This window comes from Ictalurus furcatus, chromosome 20 (assembly GCF_023375685.1).
Source record: "Ictalurus furcatus strain D&B chromosome 20, Billie_1.0, whole genome shotgun sequence".
Taxonomy (NCBI): domain Eukaryota; kingdom Metazoa; phylum Chordata; class Actinopteri; order Siluriformes; family Ictaluridae; genus Ictalurus; species Ictalurus furcatus.
In genome coordinates, this window is record NC_071274.1 from 16474984 (window position 1) to 16501504 (window position 26521).

The 26521-nt window shown below is 38.3% G+C and overlaps 2 protein-coding genes and 1 long non-coding RNA gene across 4 annotated transcripts in view; 2 read left to right on the top strand and 1 right to left on the bottom strand.

Annotated features, from left to right (window-relative positions):
* Nucleotides 1–96: 96 nt before the first annotated feature.
* acss2l (acyl-CoA synthetase short chain family member 2 like) lies at nt 97–19404 on the bottom strand. 2 transcript variants are annotated; one of them, XM_053651018.1, is made up of 18 exons: nt 19101–19404; nt 18759–18954; nt 16733–16824; nt 14796–14899; nt 13164–13236; nt 12898–12973; nt 12226–12301; nt 11367–11504; nt 10988–11158; nt 10701–10834; nt 8863–8995; nt 8638–8694; nt 6841–6921; nt 5872–5980; nt 5195–5263; nt 4037–4213; nt 3878–3952; nt 97–1602 (listed from the first exon to the last, which is right to left on the bottom strand). In XM_053651018.1, exons 1-18 carry the CDS (start codon nt 19231–19233, stop codon nt 1475–1477), a joined length of 2022 nt encoding a protein of 673 aa, XP_053506993.1. In that variant the 5' UTR covers nt 19234–19404; the 3' UTR covers nt 97–1474. The 2 variants fall into 2 exon arrangements, with proteins under 2 accessions (XP_053506993.1, XP_053506992.1); XM_053651017.1 differs by having other exon boundaries at nt 12226–12304.
* Nucleotides 12491–14863, top strand: LOC128623881 (uncharacterized). The gene is made up of 3 exons (XR_008388686.1): nt 12491–12962; nt 13177–13313; nt 14759–14863. It is a non-coding gene; the product is annotated as an uncharacterized LOC128623881 (long non-coding RNA).
* A 2067-nt stretch (nt 19405–21471) lies between the features above and the next one.
* Nucleotides 21472–26521, top strand: part of ndufv2 (NADH:ubiquinone oxidoreductase core subunit V2) — a 21383-nt gene continuing 16333 nt past the window's right edge. Inside the window, exons 1-2 of the mRNA XM_053651021.1 lie at nt 21472–21616; nt 22599–22661. Coding sequence (XP_053506996.1) covers nt 21575–21616; nt 22599–22661 — 105 coding nt within the window. The 5' untranslated portion in view covers nt 21472–21574. The remainder of the gene's footprint in view (nt 21617–22598; nt 22662–26521) is intronic.

A 26521-nucleotide genomic window follows, 5' to 3' on the forward strand; every position in this document is an offset into this window, starting at 1 on the left:
CACATGAAGATAGTGGTGTCTCACAAGGGTAAGGGTATCTTAGGTAATACAGACAACTTTTAGGTTAAAAAGACGCAGTAGGACAACACATTGCTGAGTAAGTAAGTACATTTATTTATATAGGACATTAATCCAATGTGCATTACCGCATTAAAGCAGCAAGTTAGAAAACAATTCAAATGAATTAATTTAACCAGAATACGTTCCACCATCAGAGTATACTGTACAAGCTTTAAATCAATGGGTCTGCTGTTTTAGAGTCTTGCGAGTGATCAGATTAATACTTTAATCAAGATTCAAGAACAGTAAGGAAGGCCTAAAGTGTGTAGAGGTGTTATGTCAATGAAGATAATTCATAATGTAAGAGAGAGTAAATTAAGAGCCTTAAATATGAATAATAGGACCTTGTGCCCGATTCAAGAACAAAGAGAGCGACAATATTTTGGATCTAAAACTTATAGTCATATAAGTAACATAATCTGTGCAGCAACTATCCACCCCATCTGCATTCATTACGGTATTCAATCACCAGTTTACATTTCATTATCTTAATTAGAAGCTTAATCATAAACAATAAACCTTTAAATAACATTTTTTCATAGTAGATAGTTTTTTATTTCCTAATTTTGTCTAATTTGTCATTTTCTTTCTTTTATATTTACCGGATATTATATTGTAACTGGATATGCATATACTATAATGCTATACGATACTGAAATGGCTAGTTTCATTGTTTCAGGCTTCTGCTTATCTTTTCATGGCTTGGAAATAAACCCAAAAATATTATGAGTTGATACTCATACGACCTCGTACGACCTCAGTCGTATTCTGTGGTGTCACCATGAACTAGGTTCACAGATTATTTGACTATCAAAATGCATCATATTGGATACTGGCTAGTCCGAGAACAGCAACGGTCAGGCCTCGTGAATGTGCTATAGACTAAGACCTGCTACAGGTTTATCAAGGGTGCAAACACAATTAGATATACAGTATGAAATTATTGCTAGAAAAAACACCTCCTGGGAATTTTTCTCTGTTGGTTAGTTGACCTGTCAAAATGCATGTCTGTCTTTATTTGGAAAGTAAATGGGTGCAGCATAACATAAAATAAATCTAGTTGTTCTTTAGTAGGCAACCCCAAACAAAGGGGGTATTGTCAGACTCTTGAGCCAATGGAAAGGCAAGGATATCTATCAATGAACTCTCTGTTTGGGTCTACCTCCTTGAGATAAAGGAACACACAAACAGTTAGTTCAGAAACTACTGTGATTCAATCAAAATCATCCTAGTGCCTTCTTGTGTGCAAATCAGTGCTGGAAGTAAACTTAAAATCCATCACAGATAAGGTGAAAGAAATGTCCATCTGCTTCTAATTTAGGATCAGCTAGCCCACTACAGACCAGTGTGAAAGTTTTCTTCTATTAAAACTGTTCCAGGTCCAGTTGGAAAGGCATGAAGTGGCATGAAGCTCTCATGCTGCTGCTTCACACCTCTGACTGAAGAGCACTTCCACAACTTTGGGGTCAGCCAGAGTGGAAAGGTCACCCAGGTCCTTCTCATTGCGGGCGATCTGCCTCAGGACACGCCGCATGATCTTCCCTAGAGAGTAAAATAATAAAAGAATTCATACCACAGCACTGTTTATCTCTGGAATCTGATTGGCCAGAAGGTGTTGATTATTATTTTTCTTCTAACAGCAGCTTTGAGAGTAGTTCCAGATCCAAGGCAAGTCACCAGTTTATATTAATGCTATCATTCTGATACTTTATCATATTTACAGTGGTGCTTGAAAGTTTGTGAACCTTTTAAAATTTTCTGTATATATCTGCAACAATATGACCTGAAATCAGATTTCCACACTTAAACGTAGACCAAGAGAACCCAATTAAACAAATGAAACAAAAATATTATACATGGTCATTTATTTAGTGAGGGAAAATGATCCAATATTACATATCTGTGAGTGGCAAAAGTATGTGAACCTCTAGTATTAGCAGTTAATTTGACAATGAAATTAGAGTCAGGTGTTTTCTGGGATGACAATCAGGTGTGAGTGAGTGCCCTGTTTTATTTAAAGATCAAGGATCTGATCTTGTTTGTGGAAGTGTATGGCATTGCATGAACAAAAGGAGATTTCTGAGGACCTGAGAAAGAGTTGGCTGCAAAAGGTTACAAAACCATCTGTAAAGAGTTTAGACTCCACTAATCCACAGTCAGAGAGATAGTGTACAAATTGAGGAAATTCAAGCCCATTGTTACGCTCCCCAGGGTAACAATCTCTACAACAAAGATCACTCCAAGAGCAAGATGTGTAATAGTCCAGAAGGTCACAAAGGAACCCAGGGTAACTTCTAAACAACTAAAGGCCACTCTCACATTGGCTAATGCTAATGTTCATGAGTCCATCATCAGGAGAACAGTGAATCACAATGGTGTGCATGGCAGGGTTGCAAGGAGAAAGTGACTACTCTTCAAAAAGAACATTACTGCCCAATTGCGGTTTGCTAAATATCATTTGGACAAGCCAGAAGGCTATGGAAAAATGTTTTTAGATAGATGAGACCAAAATAGAATTTTTTATTTAAATGAAAAGCACTATGTTTGGAGAAAGGAAAACACTGCATTCCAGCATAAGAACCTTATCCCATTTGTGAAACATGGTGGTGGTAGTATCATGTTTTGGGCCTGTTTTGCTGCATCTGGGCCAGGACGGCTTGCAATCATTGATGGAACAATGAATTCTGAATAATACCAGCGAATTCTAAAGGAAAATGTCAGGACATCTATCTGTGATCTAAATCTCAAGAGAAAGTGGGTCATGCAACAAGACAACGACTCTAAGCACATAAGTCGTTCTACCAAAGAATGGTTAAAGAAGAATAAAGTTAAGGCTTTTGAACGGCCAACTCAAAGTCCTGACCTTAATCCAATAGAAATGTTGTGGAAGAACCTGAATCAAGTGGTTCATGTGAGGAAATCCACCAACATCCCAGAGTTGAAGCTGAACAGTACTGAGGAATGGGCTAAATAGGACTGATCAACAGTAACAGGGAACGTTTAGTTGCAGTTATTGCTTCACAAGGGGGTCCCAACAGACACCGAAAGCAAACGTTCACATACTATTGCCACTCACATATATGCAAAATTGGATCATTTCCCTCAATTAATAAATGAGCAAGTATAATATTTTTGTCTCATTTGTTTAATTGGGTCCTCTTTGTCTACATTTAGGACTTGTGTGAAAATCTGATCAGGTCATATTTATGCAGAAATGTAGAAAATTCTAAAAGGCTCAAAAACTTTCAAGCACCACTGTATATGGTATGGTGGACACTCCACATAAACAGATTTTAAAAGCAAGTGTAATTGTTGATATTGTGAGGTTTCCTGAGGAGATGTTTGTTTAGCATTTGTGGAAGGAGTATCAACGGTGTCAAAGGTAAAGCTATTGATATAGGGAATATTCCTGTAGGTTTGTGGTTGCTCAGTAATGTGACAAGCTGCACGACAAAATTTCAAGAGAGAAAAAAGAGAGACTGCTGAAAGAACGATTGTTTGTAGCTGCTAAAACATAAGCGATAAGTGGAACTAACTTGTTCATGAACATTCCGCAACAATTAATATAACTATAAAGGGATAAAAGCATGTTTGTAAATGTGTTGTTCTTTAATAAATAAAACCTTTAGCATTGCCAAAGCGCTGTGGCATAAGAGGAATTAAATACTTCAGGACTTATTAACATGCCAGTTCAAAGATATGACCAGGCTAAATGGGACATCCACTGATAAGTGAACAGAACAAGAGGGTTAAGAATCCAGTTTCTGATCTATCAAAAAGAAAAGAAAAGAAAAGGAAGAAGATTAACTGATCAAACCTGAGCGGGTTTTGGGGAGGCCTGGGGCATTCTGGATGAAATCTGGGGTGGCTATCGGGCCAATCTTCTCTCTCACTGTCAAGCAAAAAAAATTCAATTTGTGGCATTGAAATCAGAAGAGCTATAAATCCCAAACCAGTGCTCTAAGCAGTCTCTCACCTTTCCTCTTGAGCTCCTCCTTGAGTTTGTGGTTGAATTCCTGGCTGTCCTTAAGCGTGACGAAGCAGTAGAGACATTCGCCCTTCACGGTGTGAGGACAGCTAACCACGGCCGCTTCAGCCACAGCTGGGTGTTCTGATAACGCTCCCTCTACCTCGGCTGTGCTCAACAAGTGGCCTGGAGATTAACCAGATTTGTAAATTTGCATGTCACAGTTATTAACAAGCTATTGTGTTTGTTCCTACCATTTATGAATTATTGGATTGACAGATGATCACATAGTATAGTAGGGTCCAAAAATCCAAGTCCATTACAAAATAACTGTTATTATTTTAAAACCAACTTGTTTTTCTAAAATCAAGACCGATTTTTACTCAGTCGATGCTTATTCATCATGAGTATATTAAATAAAACTGGGAATGTAACACATAACATATAAATATAACAGTCTACCATTTTCTATCACCAATGAGAGTGTGTTTAAGTAAATAACAAACTCTATTAATAATGCTCTGGCCTGGCTCACTGGGGAGGCAAGTGGAGTGGCTTCCCCACCCATTCATTATACTAACCCAGGATCACCCCACTTTGGGGAAAAACCTATCACAAGATCCGATCCACTGGATTGTACCATGGAAACAAGTTTTTAAAATATTGAATATTATGACATTTTCCCCATTGAAATCATGTGAGAGCTCATTCGCCATTTAGACAAAAGTACTGACTCAACTTTGGCATTCAATGTATCATGACAAGAAGAAGAATCTTGTTATTCTGGTTCATTAAAAATAGTTACGGATGCACTGAATATGGATGATTTGTCATTTCAGTTTCCGAAAAATGCAGAAAGTTTATGTTGCAAATGCAAGGAGTAGTCTATGTAGAAAACAGCCTTTATTTTAGGTCTAACATCGTTAAACATACCCCAAACCAAACCATAAAACTGGCTTCAAACCGAATTCTGTTCCTCCCACAACTTTGAGCTGGAGCCAGACTTCCTATTATCTTTGTTAGCAAATACAATGTAACAAAATTCTAGTACTGTTTTGTAACTGATTTAAAACTCTCATGTCTTGAACCCACATAGACTCAACCACTTAAAAAACCCCAAAACGTAATCCCAGCAGATATACGTGATCTTAAACCTCTAACCCTCACCTGAGACATTGAGCATGTCATCTATTCTGCCGGTGATCCAGTAGTAGCCATCTTTGTCCCTCCTGCATCCTGAAATTAAAGAACACAGCACAGACAGTGTCAGCGCAACTCTGACACCTCTGTACTGCAGCACGGCGCCAAAGAAATACAACACCAGAAGGTCATACAGCACTATGCTCTACTCAAGTAGGTGAGATTGCATTTAAAAAAGTATATAATATGAAGAAGCTTCTATATGTAAGCAACATTGTTAATTATTATTATTCGTTCCACAGCACTAGTGAATTCTCAAATCTGACTGGTTAGAAGGTGTCAACACTTCTACCTCCAACAGAGGTCAAGTTGCTCATTTACGTTTTCCCACCAAGGGAAAGTCTTTAGGGTGGCCTTTCCTTTTGTAGTTTCTCAGTAAAGAAAAGTCTGCAGTTTACAGCATATAAGTGAAAACAGGAAGCTGATTCATGGACGTTCCACAATTGAGTTAAATGTAACTACAATGAGTCTTTCATTAATAATACTAATAAAATATTAGTATTGCTGTGGTATAAGAGGACATTGCTGTGGTATAAGAGGAATAAAACGTTTTGAAGTGTGCAGTTATTATAAAATATTCAGCTTCTGGGTGGTAACAGTACCTCCACTTCACATCAGGTTGGCATCACATTAGCTATACTTACCATCTCCTGTCACATAAAATCCTGGGAACTTTTTGAAATAAGTGTTCTGGAATCGTTCTTGATTTTGATAGATGCCCCGCATGATGCCTGGCCAAGGTTTCCGGAAAACCTGGAATCATACAATCAAACCTGGAATTAAAAGGAGGCCTCAAACAGTCTCCATTACTCCTGTGTTACTGACACTCTATTTAGTAAAGTCATTGCTTGATGTGAGAAGATATTTAAGAAATGTGGCACAAGCAAGAGTGTGGTTATACTGAATACCGGTATGGCTGTGATCCGGCATAGGCACAAGTGCACGGGACGAGTGCCGTAGCTAATCATCGTAGCTGTGCCAATGCTCGGTATAACTGCACAATTGTGAGTGCAATAATGCGTTCAGACAAAAGTTCTATAAACAAGAAATCAATATGGAGTAACTAACATTTCAGACATATTCATATGGCCAAACGTTCTGTTCATTTTTACTCCACTAGCAGAAATATATCCCAAAGAATCTACACTCATTTTATAGCCCATCAGCTAGTTGGCTAGCTAGCTTACATTGATTTATACATTTCCATTAAAGGTGCTTCTGGTCAAATTGGTGTCCCTTCTACCTTTTCTTCATTCTCTAATGAGCTTTTATACTTTAAGCCAAAAGTTATATTCATGAAAAGTATCATTTGCCATGTCACTCTACTGTACTCTACTCTACTTTAGTAACTAAGAAGTGGAATTTTATGTGCTGAACACAGACGAGCATGATACACATTAACATGCATGCATTACAATTTGAATGAAATATACAGTAGGATGGGACAGCAATTTTAAAACATAAACCACATATGGTGTAAGAATGGGGGATGTTCATGCATCTTTTCTGTGTCTCATTTCTTCTGATTCAGGATCAGCTCTGCCTGTTCTAGGTCTTAATCTGTATCGTTTTACATGAAAGCTAAGCTGGGTTGTGAGCTATGAGCCTCTCACCAGGTAGCCCTCAGCCTCTCCCTCCAGCTCCTCTCCGTGCTCGTTCAGGATTGTGGGCTGCACACCGAAAAACGGTAACGTCTGCACAATACACAAAAAACAGAACATTTCAAACGTATGGCAATGGCTTCATTTACATCCCACACAATAAATCACTGTCGGCCAGGTTGGTCTATGTGAGAACATGCTATTCTTACCATGAGCAATTATCACAAACTATTATGTTATTTTATACGCATACTATTGTGCACATACTATTATACTATTATTATCACAAACTATCTTTACTTCTACAACACCCATCATTTGCATGTTTCATTTTTAAAAAATCCATTTAGACCAAACATAGAGAGACCTCACACTGTCAGAAAAAAATACATAGTGATATATAACAGATTAGATGTCAAACAATTATATCAGTCATTTAATTAGCTTCATGGTTAAGTCTTTTTATATTAAAGATATATTTAAATTGGAAGAACAATTCACCCAGCCCTAAAAAAAAAGTGTGAAAAAAACAAGATACTAATTCAAAATAATGACAAGTCAAAATAACCCCTTTGTTAGTCAAAATAATGGCTTAATAAGTCAAAAATAGCTAGATAATACCTAGAAATAACAAGCTACTAAATTAAAGTAATGTGATAGTAAGTCAAAATAATGAGCTATGTCAAAATAACAACTTATATATAGCAATAATAATGAGCTACTATGTCAAAATAACAGCTTACTCAATTAAAAATAATGACATACTAAGTCAAATTTATGGGTTAAATCCAACTTACAAGATACTAAGTCAAAGTAATGATAGTAAATTAAAATAATGACATAAAAATACAAGTCAAAATATTGACATAGTAATATACTAATTAATATTGCCTTAATAAGTCAAAATAACTAGATAGAATCTTGAAATAATAAGTCAAAATAATGTCTTAGTCAAGTTAATGAGATACAGCACTGTGCAAAAGTCTTAGGCACATGCAAAGTAATGCTATAGAGCAAATATGCCTTCAAAAATAATGAAATTAAATGTTTCTCCATTAAAAAAAAAAAAAATACTATAAAGAGCAGTAAACTCTGGTCTTGAGTTGAAATATCTTATACATCTGGTTTATACAGTTGAAATGTCATTTATTAATCCAAAAATTTAGCATTATTGAAGGGAGTGTCAGCACTTTGTAACAGTCTGAGGTAAAGCTGGAAGTTTTCTGACATATGAAAGTTTTCAGATGGAAGGCTTTGCATTTCTTTTTTAGTAATATTACAAGCTATATCATTTACTAAAGGCAAGAGAGAGAGAGAGAAAAAAAGGAGAGGCTGATTATGAAACAACTGTTTAATAAAAAAATGTGGTAACAGGAACTTGTTTCACAACATTAAAGGTAACTCTAAATGGATAAAAGGTATGATGTGTTCTTTAATAAATAAGAGTATAAAAGGAATATAAGAAGAAAATCATTTGCTCTAATTGGAAAATATTCATCTCTGATATGGTAACTATTTGCATCAGGAACACCACCCTGCTGTTGATTATTTTCTTATAGGAGCACACACTGTCATGTTTGATTTCTTACATACTGTATGACATCACAAACACTACACACAACATAAAATATTGGCATATCGTTCGATATATGCTTGTATATCCGACACTGAACATTCCAGATTAAATTTGTTGATAATAATAAAGGGAATTCATTGTGCCAGTAAAGAACACGACCAAGCAATCATTTCTCATTACCTTGTTTTAAATCTAATTGAAAAAACTATATGGATTTGCTTGAAGAGACTTACTGCAGATCCTGGCTTCAGTGGTGTTGCTGCAGGCAATGGAGTCAGAACATGACCTCCCTAAAGACCAAATACACAACTTTTTACTAAACGATTAATTTTATTAGTCAAACACAATCAACGTGTTACAATTCTTACTCATTTGGGTCTCTTGTTGACATTTGGCTAGATGATCATAAAAAAATGGTTTTGTTTTTGTTTTTTGTTCTTAAATATACACTATTTTACCGTCTCAGTCTGCCAGAAGGTGTCAACTATGGGGCTTCTACCCTGACCCACTACGTCATGGTACCAGAGCCAGGCTTCCGGGTTTATGGGCTCTCCTACAGTCCCCAGAACACGCAAACATGACAGATCATATCTGAAACAGACAGAGTAGGATGCCGTGAAATAATTTCAGAGATCAGTGATTGTGATAATATTAATGAGCCTTTAGACGGTCTGAGGAATTGTAGATCATAATAACTGTAGACATCAGTTGTAGTAGTTTCAAAGAGGACATTGTGAATCGATATAATTTCTTAAAAAAAAAAAAAAACTGGCTAAGCTACTTATGTAAGCAACGTAAGTAGGAAACATAATACAAAGTGCATAATTTAAAACATTTTGTTATTGAGATTTATGTATCCACATGTAATCTGTACATGACAGTTTATGTACCTTAATTAGTTAGGTAAGGAATTAAACACTTTGGATGTGCTTCTATAGGAAAATAATCAACACCGGGCTGGTGTAATGAAGCCCAATGCAAAGCAAAGTCTCTGTCCTTAAAGTCCTTAAAGTTGATTCATTTCCTATAACAGCACGGTCTAAATTGTTTTACTCGTTTTATACCACATCAACTGGCCGATGAGTCTAATTTAGAATTCATTAATAAATCAACAAGTACAAGTTAATATAGTAAAAAGAAATAGGACTAATGAGAGCCATTTGTGCTAGAACATCTCAACAATCTCCATTTGTATTCCCTATTTGTCTCCAGTAGATGGCATCAGTGCCACTCTTCTGGAAGCAGAGAACTGGTGAATGAACCCAGTGAACTCGTCATGCCACGAAATCCAGTGAGTTCCAGTTCAAGCCTACATCAGAGACTGCAGTACTGATTACTGCTTTAACCACAGCCGCCTAACAGGCCCCGAGTTTGGGGAAGCTCTTAAGAGGGTGTCGAAATAACTAGCAGTCTGTGCTGAAATCTGAAATCTGAATTGCACAGATTTCATTGTCATGAAAAAAGGCATCATTTGAGTATGATGTGCAATCTGCTCTGTCAGGTCTTCTGGGCTGGGAATCATGTAAAATTACAGACTTCCTGATTATTGGGATTATTATTAAATTGGGATCAATCTAAAGACTAGTCACAAAATCTCCAAACACCTTCTGGTTACTTTCCCTGATTTTGAACTGCTTTCCATTTCAAGGCCATGTATTGAAGCGTTGCCAGTATCATTTCTGGGTGGCATGATGGTGCAGTGGGTAAAATTCTCACCTCATAGTTCCAGGGTCCTGAACTTGAGCTAATCTGCATGTGGGTTTTCACGTGTTCTCAGCGTGCGTCCAAAGGTCGCACATTTTTGCAAGTTTGTGTTCTAAATTTTTGCTATTTCAAGGTCCTCTTTCATCATGCTAAATGCCCCTTTCTTATTGCTCTATAATGCCTTGTTATCATATCTAGCTAAATTGTGTCTCAGGAAGAGTTTATGCATTTATTTACACTTGTATACACTGTGTACACTGTAGTTATGGTATGCTATGCACATCACCTCACACTTGACCACCAACTTCTTGATTTTGTCACGATTTCGCATGCTGTTTTAAAACCTCAAAATGACGTAATGCACAGGAGGACCTTTTGGTTGGATCAGAGGAACAAATGCATTTACACTTACATAACATCTGGCTACCATGCAGCATAGACCGTCTTTACACTTTGGTTGTTTCATACTTATCCACAAAGTGACTATCCACAAAGATCTTTGAAATGGTATAAATGGTCAGATTTTCCCCAGCATTAGGGATTATATCCTGACAGGTGTGTGTACAAAAGTGTATAGGGATATTACACTCACTTTTGCAGTGGCTCGCTCCCGAACTTCATGAGCAGCCTGATGGCAGTAGGTGCTGTGTAAAACTTAGACACTCTGTGCTTCTCTATGATCTCCCAAATCCTGCCCTCGTGGGGGTAGACTGGAATGCCTTCAAACTACCACAAGTCCACACACACACACACACACACACACACACACACACACACACAGACACCTGATTATATGCACTAACCACACTGTAATGAAATCAACCAAACCTACTTGGAGAAAAGAATACAGACAAAACAAAGCACGGCTAAAAGACTTACCAGCACACTGGTCGCCCCGTTGGCTAATGGACCATATGTGATGTAGGAGTGGCCTGTGATCCAGCCAATGTCTGCTGTGCACCAGTACACGTCATCATGGTGATAATCAAAGACGTATTTGAATGTAAGAGAAGTGTACAGCAGGTAGCCAGCAATAGTGTGCAGTATTCCCTATGAGACACCAGCAAAACAATTAGCTATAATCTAGACATATTAAGCATGCAATGTTATTTGACACATACTGTAGTTACTATGGTATTGTTGTCATTTTGTCACAATGTCATCTCTAGTCAATGCAAAACTAGCTGGCTATTTGTAATGATTGCTGCATACAGTTTTCAGTGCTGTAGATCGTAAATAAAAAGCGACTGTCCCTTGCCTTGGGTTTGCCGGTCGACCCGCTGGTATAGAGGATGAAGAGTGGGTCTTCAGCATCCAGCCACTCAGGCTCACACTCCTCTGATGCACCGTTCATAACATCGTCCCACCAGACATCACACTCTGCATTCCATGGTGTCTGTAACACAGGGATGCAGACAAACATGCATAAATTCACACATATAAGGATGTAAACGAATATGAGTACGTTATTTGGAATGAACATACTGATTCAACATACATATAATGTGTTCTAATTCAAGTAAGAATTAGAGGTGTACATCAGGACTGGGTTCCCAAAGGACACGACAAAAAAAAAAAAAAAAATCAGGCAAGTGGGAGGTTTTTGCAGGTTTGAAGCTACTGGAACAAAGACCATGTACATGAACATCAAGTGCATGTACAGTGTTCATTAATTCATCCTTAGTAACTGCCTGGTCAGGGTCCTGGTGGTTTACATTAAGCTAATAGTTTGTTTATATTTTGGGAAATACAGTAGAGCTGATTAAATGAATTCGAAAATATTGCTGGCAGGTATAAACAAAAAGTAATAACTGTGTGAGTAAGATTAAAAGACCAATCCCAGACACATCTCTAGTTGAGATAAAAAAAAAAAAAAACACTTCACATCTGGGCCACACCCACTTCAGGTTAAATCTGAATACAAATACAGATATGAACATTTGGAGCAATAAACAGATACGGATAAGATACAGGTTCATTGCATTAAAACCCTAATATAAGTATGAGTAGATATAAGATGTATTACACCCTGTTTGTAATAATTTGGAGATGTTATATTCAATCTTGCAACATTTTTCAACAACAACAACAACAAAAAACATTACAGGTAGACCAACCTGAAGCTTATTGCAGGTATTAGATGTCCTGAAGGCATGATGCTTCACTACAAGACATTTCTGGACTGTAAAGGAGCTTCTGAGATATATAGAGAGATAGAATAAGAGAAGACAGAAAGGGATAGACATAGAGATAAGGTAATAGAGGATGTATGAAACTATGACTCAGCTACTCCAGCACACTTCCAGGTCAATTTAGTTAGACCCAAGAGATGCAAGAGATTAATCATGTCTGGCACAGCAATTTAGGTCAGCAAATTGTAGTTTGTACAGCGTGGAATTGAAATATGTGTCATCTTGCCATAACATCCACTTATCTTAGTGTTTGATGAGTCAGAGTGTCAACATCTAATGAGAGTGAACAGTTTCTACTAGATTATTCACCATCGTTCCTTTTTTCACGTTTCATCTCTTTGCCCTCTTCAGCTGCACGTACGTTTTAGTTCACCAGTCGCCATGACAACCAGCGTGCTGCCGTGCTGTTGCCCGGCAACTTGTCACCAGTAGCCGTGGTTTTGAGTGGCTGAGTGGGACTGAGAAGTCTCCATAAAGGCAGCCGGTGCAGGGTGTACAGCTAATGGGCCCAGACTGTGGCTTGTTAGGGCAGGTTTGGCCAAACAGAAGCTAATTTGGCTGAAAGAGATCAAGAAGAAGGAGAAGAAGGACACTTACTTTTCTTGGCAGTGTTCCAAGGCATGGTCTGAAATCTGCTTCAGGTTGATCAGCTTATCTCCTCGGTAAACACCGTCTGTAGGTTGTAACACACACAAAAGCATAAAAGAATAAGAAAAGAGACTTTTTTTTTTTTTACATGAGCACACCTCTAATTTACTGCATCTTATCTATTGTTGTCCAACTGTTTGTGGTATCTGAAGATAACCACCTCATACATACACGATGATAAACTCAGGTTGACTCAGTGTCAGTGTGTACGTTACCTGCCGTCACCAGGATGCTACACTGAGCGTCCACGATCCTCTCAGCCAGAGACTCGGAAGAAAACCCTGCAAACTGAAGCACGAACAGTGTGACACAGTGAACAGCAAGGCAATAGAAAAGCACACTTTTGTCAGCATTCAGTGTATACGGTCAGCATGTTTTGTACTTGATGTCTGATGTCAACAAGTAATGAAATTCTGTTTAAAAAATATCTCCTTTAACCCACATCCAGGTCTTCAGTAATGTTAAGCAGAGCTGTAGAATTGGTTTAGGAGTCAGTATGAAGTCTTGTCATTTATAACATGGAATAAATCTCAGAGTCCCCTGTTCCCTTCCCATACAGAAAGGTCACACGGACTTCACATGCCAATAATCACATGCGTATGGCAGGCCATTTTAGCTTGTAATCATGGCTTTCTTGATATCGTGAATTTGATTTCCAGGTTAACACGTTTCCACGTTTCCAGGTTAGCACGAATCCTGCCTCCGCCCTGTGTGTGCATGTTCTCCCTGTGATTCGGGGGTTTCCTCCCCCAGTCCAAAGATGTGCGTTGTCGGCTGGCTGGCATTTCCAAATTGTCTGTAGTATGTGAGAGTGTGTGTGTGTGTGTGTGTGTGTGTGTGTGTGTGTGTGTGTGTGTGTGTGTGTGTGAGATTGTGCCCTGTGATGGGTTGGCACCCTGTAAAGGGTGTGCCCTGAATTGTACTCAGAGTCTCCTGGGATAGGCTCCAGGCTTCCCCGCGACCCTGTGTAGGATAAGCCTTATGGAAACTGGATGGATGGACTAGTAAGAATTTCATTTTTCACTAGTAAATATTGAATTTTTACTAGTAAATTTTTATTTTGATATTAAGAATTGAAATTTTACTAGTGGAACTAAAACTTTCACAAGTGGGAATTGCATTCCCGATATCAAGAAAGCCATGGCAAAAAGCTAAAATAGCTTGCAATACACACGTCTCATATGAATTTAACACTTAATTATTTTGTTTCACATAATGTTTTCACATGTAGTGCATCTGATTCTTTTTTTCACATCTGATGATTCATTTATGTATTCAATTACAACTGGCATAAGGATAAAATGTAGATAGTTCGTTTAGAGAGTGCATCTCAAGCTTGTTTCAGTTATAGAAAGTAGGACAATGGCCTGGCAGGAATGAGGCCTCATATCCAAGTAACCCAAAAATAGACCTTTATATGACATTAAAATTAACCTTGAAGGTTGCCTTTAAGTATTTTTAACTTCAGCTGCAACCTGGAACAAGAACCCGAATGGCAAAAATAGTCCTGGCAGAAGCAGACCGAGGACTATGCCATATACTCGATGCCCAGGTTAACAACATATGAAACGTGGAAGTATTCTACTTCTATCATTTAGTATTGTATGCACAAGTACAATAATAATAAAAACACAAGCTCATCATTTTGTGGTTGATCCTGACAGGGTTCTCAACAACTTTTTTTTTTTTTTAGTCAAGGGTGACTAAGCAGTGCAAAAGTAGTCCAGGTTTTACTGAAGAGTAGGAACATACACTCAGTACTGCTCCACAAAAGAGAAAGCATGCTTCTATAATACTGTTTGCTTTGCAGAACCTGCTGCAAATGACAGATTCTGGTGCATACATACCACAATCGAATGCACTGCCCCTATTCGAGCACAGGCCAGCATGGTGAACACAAGCTCGGGGATCATAGGCAAGTAAATTGCCACTCTGTCTCCTTTCTTCACACCTGAAACAGAGAAATATGCAATTCATACCCATCAAACTTCATATTTTCACTTCAGGCAATTCTTTTCCAATCCACTTATACCACAACAATAAGCCCACGATTGCATTTCTTATTTATTAATGTCGTATTTTTAACAATGTACTGTATAATTGTTGTTTCAGCTCTGGATTCGGGGCCAGACTCCATTTCCCTGATCACCCTACGGCCTACAAACATGACCGCCATGGACTACGATTCCCAGCACTCACCCACATTGTCACATTCCCAGTCACCGTTCTGATTACACACACCCAGACACAATCACCCTATAAAAGCAAACACATATCCATACAAGCATCCACGCGATTACAAAGTACACTCACTGTAGTCTTGCCTGCCTTACCGAGCCTTTATTGTTGATTGATTGTTGGCTTTTATCTAGTTTATGTGTTTTGCTGTTCACCTGAATCTCTGCCTGTTTTTGACTTTGCTATTGTCTCACATTCTGGATTGTTTGCCAGAGTTTTAATAAACATCGCCTGCAATTGCAACCGTCTCCACTGCCAATCAATAATTACATGAACCATCTGCAAAACAAATTCCCGTTATCACTTACTTTATAGGAGCTATAAACAGTCATTCCATCGCCATACTCTCTTTTCCTCTTTCTTCACCTCACTTACAGCTACAATGAACTTACACTGGACCCCTTTCATGAATTTTAAAGAAATGTCCCCTTACAGAAAACTTCACCATATTAATGATTATAAGTTTTCCTTTGTTAAATAACACTTTTAGGTATCTGTTTTTCCCCCACCTTAGCAGTCCTTTGAGTTAGTTGTTACTAAACAAATTATATGGTTTTAGAACGAGCACATTATTATAAACTTGTGAATAGTCCTCAGTTTGTCGTTATAGAAATATATCTACCTGTCTACTTAATAATCAGATTTGAGAATTAAACAGCGCTCTGGTATAAATGTAAAAAAATAAATTCATTCATTCATTCATTTCATGTAATTTAAAAAAAGAAAATTTTCAATATTTAATAACATTTTCCAATTTTGTAATAGATATTAGTTTTGTCATTTCAGATTCTGTTTACATTTTTTCCAGGACAGAAATGAACTCCACCTCCAGAGTTAGTTGGGGGGACAGAAAGGTTTTTCCAGTGCTTTCTTCACAACAGTAGTTCACCTCCAGGAAGGTGACGGCTCTAATATATGATGAATAGCTCCTTTAATATAACTGATATTTATTTTACAGCAAAATGCTGTTGTATTATTTTACAGGATTGTGCTGTAAACGTTTGGGAAATTTAAGCAGTGTATTGGTTTATAGTACAACACCAGAAAATTAAATGCATAGTGGGATATGTAACTTTAATGATGGGAGTGAGAATGGTAAGGATTCCATTTGTGGTGAAAATTTTTTTTTGGATTGTGCCCTTTATTTTAGAAAAGCACTTTACTTAATTTATAGTAAGAAGACGTTACTAAAGTTATAAAAAGAAGTTTATAGTAAAGCACTAAAATTAGTCTTTGAGTAAGAGTTAATTTGATAGTAGAGGTGGTTGAATCGGAGTAAGCTAGATGAAGGATGTGGTGGCTCTGTGATTAAGGCTTGGAGCTACAGATCAGAAAGTACACATGTGAGTTCACATTTCCAAGCCGCCATGGTTGTGTCCTCGAGCAAGACCTTTAACCTTCCGCTGTTTGGTTGTATCCTGTCTCAGTTGTAAGTTGCAAGTCAACTGCTATAAATTTTACAGTCAAGTTTTACAGAGTACAGCTACTGACTTCTTGATGGACAAGCATATGCTCATACAAAGGGATAAAGATGAAGGACTCTTACCCAGCTGCTTGAGAGAATTGGCACATCTGCACACCTGCTTCAGAAGCTGGCTATATGTGATGGTAAGCTGATGGTCAGGTGAGTTCCCCTCCCTACAAAGAGCATCAATACAAAGCAATAAGGAAAAAATAAACACCACGAGTACAACTTTATGCCCTTATGAATTTCAACAAAGTTGTGGAGAATTCTCTTAAGTAAACATAAGACAAGGAACTAATCTGGATGCATATCTAATTCACTTTCTTAAATCTTGAATGTAACATTTCTTTCCCTTTTCTTATGTAAATACAGTATAGTTTATCTAAAGAAAAAAAAAAGCCATGTCCCTTTTTAAAGAGAAGATAACATGTTCTCTGGCTACCTTATCCATATTACGTTTGGATGTATGTCAGCAATGTGTTTGGTCTGTAATACTGAAATGTTTATTGCACAAGCTAAAAGGACAGCCAAATGACTGAATTACAATATGGCCTGCAGCCTGTTCAAAGCTTTGCTGTTTGCATTGGCTCTAACATCAGTCTGCACATTGGACTGAGTCATTTTTATCACTGTAAGACAACCAGGCACACAATATTTACAATCATATCATGCCTAGAGCAGAAAATATCCATTGAAATGTAGGTGAGGATTGTTAGCTCTGGTCTTTTGGGGGTTACTGCACCTGTCTGTCCCAGTAACGGAGTGAGCAGGAAATGATGACACGTCAGTCTCGTACCATGGAACATGACCTTGTGGGTACAAATGCTAGACTGTTGCATCACTATGCATTGTTGCTAAGTCATTAACCCTCCTGGAGCTTGGTTCGGGGAACTAAGCTGTATTTCTTGCATGGGCCATAGACTTGTCTAGGCAGCTTCAAACAGAACCGGGAATTGTTGGACAGAGGCTGTGCCCATGCTCTCAAAAACAGATCATGGTTAATGACTAATCACACTGATATTTGCTTAGTTGCAATGATTTTTCGATGCATGACAAGATGACTGATAGCAATATCAAAGTCTAAGCTGTTCATTAATACCTCTTATTGATCAATTATTACACATTACACTTATTACACTAGTACACATCATAAGACCATTATTACTATATTGATATTGTAGTATATAACACACCATAGTAACACTATATCTATCTATCTATCTATCTATCTATCTGTCTATCTGTCTGTCTCTCTATCTGTCTCTCTGTCTGTCTGTGTATGTATCTATATTTCTATCTGTCTGTCTGGCTATCTATCTCGCTATCTATCAATCAATCTGTCTATCTGTCTCTCTGCCTGTCCTATGTATGTATGTATGTATGTATCTATCTATCTATCTATCTAATGTCTATCTATATATCTAATGTGGCTATTGTTTAAATACATGCATTATAACGCGGTTTGTGAATTGGTTCTCAGCTAATCATAAGACGTCTGTGAGTTCAGATCTCAGGACTTCCACAGAGTCAATGATGGGCCTTAGTTCTCAGCTAAATGTTTGCGTTTGTGTCCTGTTTTGACTCTAAGTGGTTTTAGATAAATGCATCATTCAAATGAATAGTCTTCTATTAAGACTATCTTCATGTCTTCATTCTTCATTATCTTCATTCATTAAGACTATTGTATTCCTGGTAAAGGTTTTATAAGTTATTATAGATATGACATTATTTACAGACAGCTTTGTTACAGTAACCACACAGTTACACACCTAATCCTTTTAGTTATAAGGTATATAAGATATATTAACTTAATTTGTCATGTTTTCCATGTTAATGTTGGTTTTAATGAGCATTTTCTTGAAAAACTTGTATAGACATAAATAATGGCCCTCATTTGTGAAACCAACGCCAAGAACTGTGTACCCAAAATTCCTAATTCCATATCAGGTATTTTAATGTTGTTTTGCCAGTTTCACTGAATGGAAAGATCATTAATGAGTTACCAAAACAGTGGCTACATGGTTCACAGTGAAGTGCTGTCCTCACACAGTTGTGTGGAAACGCTGATATGAGGGCGTGAGGGTGATGTAGAAACCTGCAAGCTCACCAGTAGTATGCAACTTTCTCGCCCAGGTTCCGATCCAGCACGTTGCGGTCTAGCACGTTGTAGCACATATTTGTTTTGGCTCCTTCCATGAACTTGATGTAAACCTTGTCCTTGGTCATATCAAAGTTATACTGCAGCATTTGGCCTGTGGGGGGTTTCTTCCAGTAAAACTCCTGTGCAACCTCCCTCCAGAACTCTGTGGATTAGCAGACTGGTCAAGGCGCACTGTATAATAAACTAACACTCACTAGCACAAAACCAATACATCAGCTTATTTTGACCCAAGTTTGTGGCATGCATGTTTTCCTGGGTTTCAGTTCTGCTATTTCTTAGCTCACTTACCTTCAGGTTCCTCAGTGGACCTTTTGTACATTGCAAGATATGAGTTAAAATCAGGAATATGAGCCACCATTTGCAGATCCTTTGGAGGAAAGTATACTCTCTCGTCCTTGTTTTGAAGCCCTGGAACAACCATGTTTGTCAGATGGATCTAAAAGAGGAAGCAGTTGATAACTACAAACGTCTTGTTCCTTTAACTCTCAAAAGCATTGACAGCTGGGCACTGCCCTGCACTTGAACTATGAAGCAGTTTATTGTGGCTGTCAGTATAAGTCCTTCCTCCACATCATGATGTCATTTTACTTCCTCAATCTGCTCAGGACCTAACCGACCAATCAGCAGGGTCCTTTTAACACTCCTACTTTTTCATTGGCTGAGTTGCCTGTCTCCTTCTGATCCCATTACAGAAGGAGGGAGGGAAAGAGAAGGAGGGTTGGTACCACTGAACATAGGCTGTGGTTTGTGTCTCAAAAGAGTGAGAGAGGGAGAGAGAGGGAGAGAGAGAGAGAGAAAGAGAGAGAGAGAATAACATGCCTTCCCACTTATCTCTTCCTAATTTCCAGTAAAGGAGAAGGAGAGCTTTGTCTTTGGAACATGGCCTACATTTTTTTTTTTTTTTTTAGAACAACAGCTTGGGTTAAATATTAACACAATGATATGATAATGAGTTCCCTACAAAAACTAAACTATTCCAAGATTCTATTAGACTTTGACACTTCACCATAATTAAATTAAAGTACACACTGCCTTATATTTACATTCTTTGGACCTTTTATCAGGTTCGTCTTCCATATAACTTTACTTCGTAGGTACACATATATAGACTTATCTGCTGCTAACGTGCAGTCCATCACTGGAAAAGGAACCACCATAGAACTAGACTTTGACACTTCACCATAATTAAATTAAAGTGCACACTGCCTTATATCTACATTCTTTGGTACTTTAATCAGGTTTGTCTTTTGTTTGCCTACTCCACTATATACATATATTAGAGATGGGAATTCCGACTATTTTCAGTTTCATTTTACTGATCTGACTCACTGAAACAAGAGTCACTGGTTAATGAAAGAAAAGTCATAATAGAAAGAAAGAAAGATAAAGAATATGCAAGTCTGCTCTCAGTGTTCACCTACAAGAGTTGTCTCAAAGAGCTGAATCATTCGCAAATAATACATCACTTCATCCATTTTCTGTACCACTTATCCTACACAGGATCGTGGGGAGCCTGGAGCCTATCCCAGGGGACTCAGGGCACAAGGCAGGGGACACCCTGGACAGGGTTCCAACCCATCACAGGGCACAATTGCATACACATTCACACACTACAATGCATCAGCCTACAACGCATGTCTGTGGACTGGGGGAGGAAACTGGAGGACCTGGAGGAAACCCCTGAAGCACAGGGAGAACATGCAAACTCCACGCACACAGGGCGTAGATGGGAATCGAACCCCCAACCCTGCAGGTGCAAGGCAAACGTGTTAAATATAATGCATTTAAACTAATATTGTTTATTGATTATAAACAATCAGTTGATGAATGGATGAATGGATGAATTCCTTATTACATATTATTGCACATATAGTGATGACATTCGCAAATAATTCAGCTCATTAAGTTGGCTCTTTTAGGGGAATTTATAGAGCCGACTTGCAAATGTGGGCGTTTCTTTCTTTCTTTCAATTAATGAATGAATGGCACCTCCTACATCTACAAGAAAGAAAGAAAGAAGAATATACATAATAATTATCTTAAATATATGCTCTCAGCCACTGAAAGAAAGGAAGAAAGAAAGAAAGAAAGAAAAATGAACGAACGACTGAATGAATGAATGAATGAATGAATATCCGGGACTGCTCTCAATGTTCACCTAAAAGAATCGGCTCAAAGAGCCGAATCATTCTCAGATCACACATCACTAATACATAATAATGAATTCAAATATATGTTCTCGTCCACTGAGAGAGATAGAGAGAGAGAGAGAGAGAGAGAGAGAGAGAGAGAGAGAGAGAGAGATGAAAGAATTAACGAACGACTGAATGAATGAATGAACATCCGAGACTGCTCTCAATGGTCACCTAAAAGACTCGGCTCAAAGAGTCGAATCATTCTCGGATCACACATGACTAATACATAAATGAATTAAATATATGTTTTCGGGGAGAGAGAGAGAGAGAGAGAGAGAGAGAGAGAGAGAAAATAAATGGCTCATTAACATGGCTCGCAAGCCGAATCGTTCGTGAAGGACACGTCACTAAAATATATGGAATGATAAATGTAAATACACAGGCTGTTGCCACTGATATATCTCTGAAACAGTGTAGATAGAGGGCGTTATCTGTTATTGATTAGATACCCTGACGCGATGCTTGTCACTAGACCTGCTCAATCGAGCTTGCATCGTTCTCGTGTTGATGTCCGCCATTGTGAATCCATAGATTGACCGGACACAAACAGAGAACCTTTCATCAAATATGTTTCTGCCTTCAGTACTTCGGTCTGTGGTGTCTCATGCGGTGAGATATTTTTAGGAGTTTTTACCTTTCTGTTTATGGTTTGGTTCGAACTTTTAGCTAGCATTTGCAAGAGAATTTGTCTTTAATGACATCTTGCAAGGGCATGTTGAATGTAGCTAGCTAGCTAGCTAGCTAAGGTTAGCTAACGTTAGCAAAAGCTACTCAGGAGTTAATGATAGTGCACTAACTGTGAAATCTGTACAGAACAGAAGCTCTGTGTGTCACTGCCCATTTATTTAAAATAATCATCGGTAATAAACGCTTCATAATGGGTGTGACCGAAGACAGCAGACCTGCACCATCCGACCTATATTATATATGAATATGCATGCACACTGTTTTATTTATTCTTATATTTACATGTAGTCATTAAACAGACAGTGATAGAAAAGCACCTTCAAAGATTCACAACCTGTTGTTAGGAGTTATTATTATTATTATTATTATTATTATTATTATTATTATTTTATTTTTTTTAAGTGATGAAGTGGTTTATGTCAACAACCCAACATTATGAAAGTTGTTATCTTTTTAAAAATACCAAATGAAGTTTAATGACAATTTTAATAATTAAAAAATAGTAATAATAAAGGTTCTATGAGTGGCTTCAACTGCAGTAAATAGCCAAAATATTGACATTAATATGTACCATGACCTTAAAAAAACTGTAAAAGGTTTGAGAAACTTCATACCTCAAAGACTGTTTCAACCTGGATGCGATGGAAATATTATTTACTGATTCTCTAAGGTATTTCTATGATACCTGGTAAAGGGACAGACATTCTGTGATTAGAAAATAAATGAACTAAAGTTTCTAAAGGTGGACCCCCAAGGTGTGTCTATAAATAGACGTGCCTAATAAAGTGGTCAGTATGCATGGTGTTTCCAAACGAGCAATTCTGTAACGTCAGGTACACTCATAACAACAAGATCGCAGTCCATCGTCACTGTGTTAATATTGTGTGTGTGTGTGTGATCTCAGGGCAGGCAGGTGCGGAGCCTGCACAGATCTGCCATCCGTGCTGGAGCAGGAGGAGTCTTTGTGGTAGGAACTTCTTTCCTTCTTTGAGGACACTTCATTAATAACAGACTAGTGTATTCATTCAGAAAATGGCCCATGTTTCAAAGAGCAAGGCGAGTCTGTAAGAGCTTTCAATCTTGGCTTTTGTACTAATGCTACGATTTAACCTGCAATATGCGTTTGAGTAGAACAGATCTGATTGCATTGTGCAGGAACAATTTAAAGTACAATTTCATTGGACTACAGCGGATATAAAAAGTCCACAGACTCCTGTTAAAATGGCAGGTTTTTGTGATGTAAAAAAAAAAAAGAAACCAAGATAAATCATGTCAGAACCTTGCCTACCTTTATTGTGAAAATTTTACCTATAAATTGAAGTTTAAAACAATAAGAATCATTTTAGAGGGGAAAATTGAAAAATAATAGCCTGGTTGCAGGCAAGTGTGCACACCCCTAAACTAATACTTAGTTGAAGCACCTTCAGATTTTATCACAGCATTCAATCTTTTTGGGTAAGAGTCAATCAGTTTGGCACATCTTGACCTAGCAGTATTTTGCCATTCTTCCTTGTAAAAGCATTCGAACTCTGCCAGGGTATCTCCTGTGCCAAGCCCTCTTCAGGTCACCTCACAGATTTTTGATTGGATTTAGGTCTGGACTCAGGCTGGGCCATTCCAAAACCTTCCATATCCTTCCAAATCCTTCCAAAACCTTCCTTTGTTGATCTGGAGGTTTGTTTTGGCTCGTTGTCATGCTGAAAGGGGAAATTCCTCTTCATCTTAAATGTTTTAGCAGAAGCCTTAAGGTTTTGTGCCAAAATTGACTGGTATTTGGAACTATTCATTATTCCCTCCACCCTGATTAAATCCCCAGTTCCAGCTGAAGAAAAACAGCCCCAAAGTGTGATGCTGCCACCACCATGCTTCCCCGTGGGGATGGAGTTCTTTTGGAGATGTGGTGTGGGTTTTTGGTTGTTTTTTTTATGCCAAACATATATTTTGGTATTATGGCACAAAGTCGAACTTTGGTCTCATCAGACCCTAACACATTATTCCACATGGTTTTGGAGACAGGATGTATTTTGTATGTGTTATTTGGTTAAAAAAAGGCAGAAATATGAAGAATTCGCAACCAGTACTTGCCAGAAATTTCTGCAATTTTCTGACCAGTTACCTCCTGATCTTTTCATCAATTTTAGAGGGACATCTTGTTCTTAGTAGTGACACTGTCGTGCCATATTTTCACCACTTGTTGGTTATTGTCTTTACAGTGTTCCATTGTATATCCAATGCCTTTGAATATTATTGTAACCCTCTCCTGATTTATATTTTTCAACAGTGAGATCCCATATCTGCTTTCTAAGCTCTTTGCGGCCCATGGTTTTTCCAGTTGGGTGTTACCAAGAAGATGTCAGGAAAATCCTATAGGAACAGCTGTTCTTTATTTGGGGTTAATCAGCCACTTTAATTAATGGCAGGTGTACACCAATTAGTGTTTAACATGAGTTTGATTGGTTGATTCTGAACACTGCCATATTCCTAATTATAAGAGGGGTAGCACACTTATGCAAGCTGGGTATTGGAATTTGTATTTTTTTCCCCAAAAAACATTTGAGTGTTTGTCATTTGATAGGTTCTGACATGATTTACCTTTTGTTTTGTTGTTTTTTTACATCACAAAAACCTGCCATTTTAACAGCGCTATGTAGACTTTTTATATCCATTGTACATATTTGTTAAGTAATGTTGCAGGAGGACGATTTCTGTATAAATTACATTTACATTACATTTATTCACTTAGCATACGCTTTTATCCAAAGCGACTTACAAATGAGAAAGATACAAGCAAAGCGATATCAAGCAGAGAACAATACAATAAGTGCTACCATACGAGATCTATTAATTGAATTCCAGAAGAAGCAAAGTGCAGAGTAGAGGTGTAAGTGGGTTTTTTTATTATTTATTTTTTTATTTTTTTAATTTTATTTATTGAGTTTGTTAGGTGTTCATTGAAGAGGTGGGTCTTTAGTTGTTTTTTGAAGATGGTGAGAGATTCTGCGGTCCGGATTGATATTGGAAGTGCATTCCACCACTGAGGAACAGTTAGTGTGAAGGTTTTGGAAAGGGACCTTGCTCCATGCTGAGTTGGAACTGCTAAACGTCGGTTGCTAATTGATCGCAGATTGCGAGAGGGAACGTAGGCCTTCAGGAGAGAGTTGAGGTAGGAGGGTGCTGTTCCTGACAAGGTCTTGTAGGTGAGCATCAAGGCCTTGAACTTGATGCGGGCAGCTACAGGAAGCCAGTGGAGGGAGATGAAGAGGGGTGTGACATGGGTTCTCTTGGACTGGTTGAAGACGAGGCGCGCTGCAGCATTCTGAATCATCTGAAGGGGTTTGATGGAGCTGGCTGGGAGGCCTGAAAGCAGTGAGTTGCAGTAGTCCAGTTTAGAGATAACAAGAGCCTGGACTAGAATCTGTGTAGCCTGTTTGGTGATGTAGGGTCGGATTTTCTTGATGTTGTAAAGGATGAACCTACAGGACCTTGCAGTTGCTGAGATATGGTCTGCAAAGGTCAAGCCATTATCAAGAATCACCCCAAGGTTCCTGGCCGTCCTGGTTGGCATGAGTGTGAGTGAGCCGAGCTGTACAGTGAGGTTGTGGTTGATTGAGGGACAGGCTGGGATGACGAGAAGCTCAGATTTTGCCAGGTTAAGTTTAAGATGGTTTTCCTTCATCCAGACCGAGATGTCCGAAAGGCAAGCAGAGATGCGTGCAGAGACGGATGGATCGTCAGGCTGGAAGGACAAATGGAGCTGGGTGTCATCAGCATAGCAATGATATGAGAAGCCATGAGACTCAATCACCTGCCCTAGAGATGTGGTGTAGATAGAAAAGAGGAGTGGACCCAGAACTGACCCCTGTGGAACGCCAGTTGTGAGTTGCTGAGTTTCAGAAATACCTCCCCTCCATGATACCTTGAAGGATCTGTCAGAGAGATAGGATTCCACCCAGCGCAGAACCGTTCCAGTGATGCCCAGGCTGGAGAGAGTTGACAGGAGAATCTGATGGTTCACAGTGTCGAAAGCAGCAGAGAGGTCAAGTAGGATGAGGACAGATGATCTAGAGGTTGCTCTTGCTAGTCGTAAGGCTTCAGTGACGGAAAGCAGAGCAGTCTCCGTGGAGTGGTTGCTCTTGAAGCCAGACTGCTTGGTGTCCAGGAGGTTGTTCTGTGTGAGAAAATTTGAGAGTTGATTAAAAACGGCTCTTTCAAGAGTTTTTGAAAGAAAAGGGAGTAGGGAAACAGGTCTGTAGTTGTCAACTATAGCAGGGTAAATATATCACACAAATATATCACACAAATATATCACATAAATCACATGCTGTCTTCAAAGTGTATGCAGGGTTGTCACACCAAAAGGTCTAAGTGTACTACCAGTCTCTCCAGGATTTTGCGATCGCAGAAATGAACGTAAAATCAAGCAAACGGCGCAATATTCAGAGGAGCCACAATTTTTCAAAATTACCGCAGATTTTCCCGAAGATTTGGGCCAAGGCCTCTTAGATTTACGTGCGTCAAACGTTAGTACAACTAAAAGGTCTCATTTACCAACAAACATCACTGCGAAAGAGCGTGCAAAACAGTTTCGTGCAGTTGCAATTTTGCCAATTCAAGTAGTTTTCCGCAAAAAAGGACAAAATACTCTGCAAGTTGCATTGCAAATTTTTGCTTGCAACAATCACAAAAAAACTCGGCGAAATCCTGTGTGGACTGAACCATGCAACCTGATTGATTTATTATATGTTATACCTTTAGATAATGTGTACTTGTTGTAGGGCTTGTGGCTTGATCATTAGTAGGTTGTATGACCTTAACATATACACTATA

Coding starts and splice junctions, on each gene's coding strand:
- acss2l (XM_053651017.1), bottom strand. CDS start 19,233: ATGGTTGTTCCAGGGCTTCAAAACAAGGACGAGAGAGTATACTTTCCT. Junction 5,981..6,840: donor GAGAGGCTGAGGGCTACCTG/GTGAGAGGCTCA, acceptor GTATGATTCCAG/GTTTTCCGGAAACCTTGGCC. Junction 3,953..4,036: donor GGAGGAGCTCAAGAGGAAAG/GTGAGAGACTGC, acceptor TTTGCTTGACAG/TGAGAGAGAAGATTGGCCCG.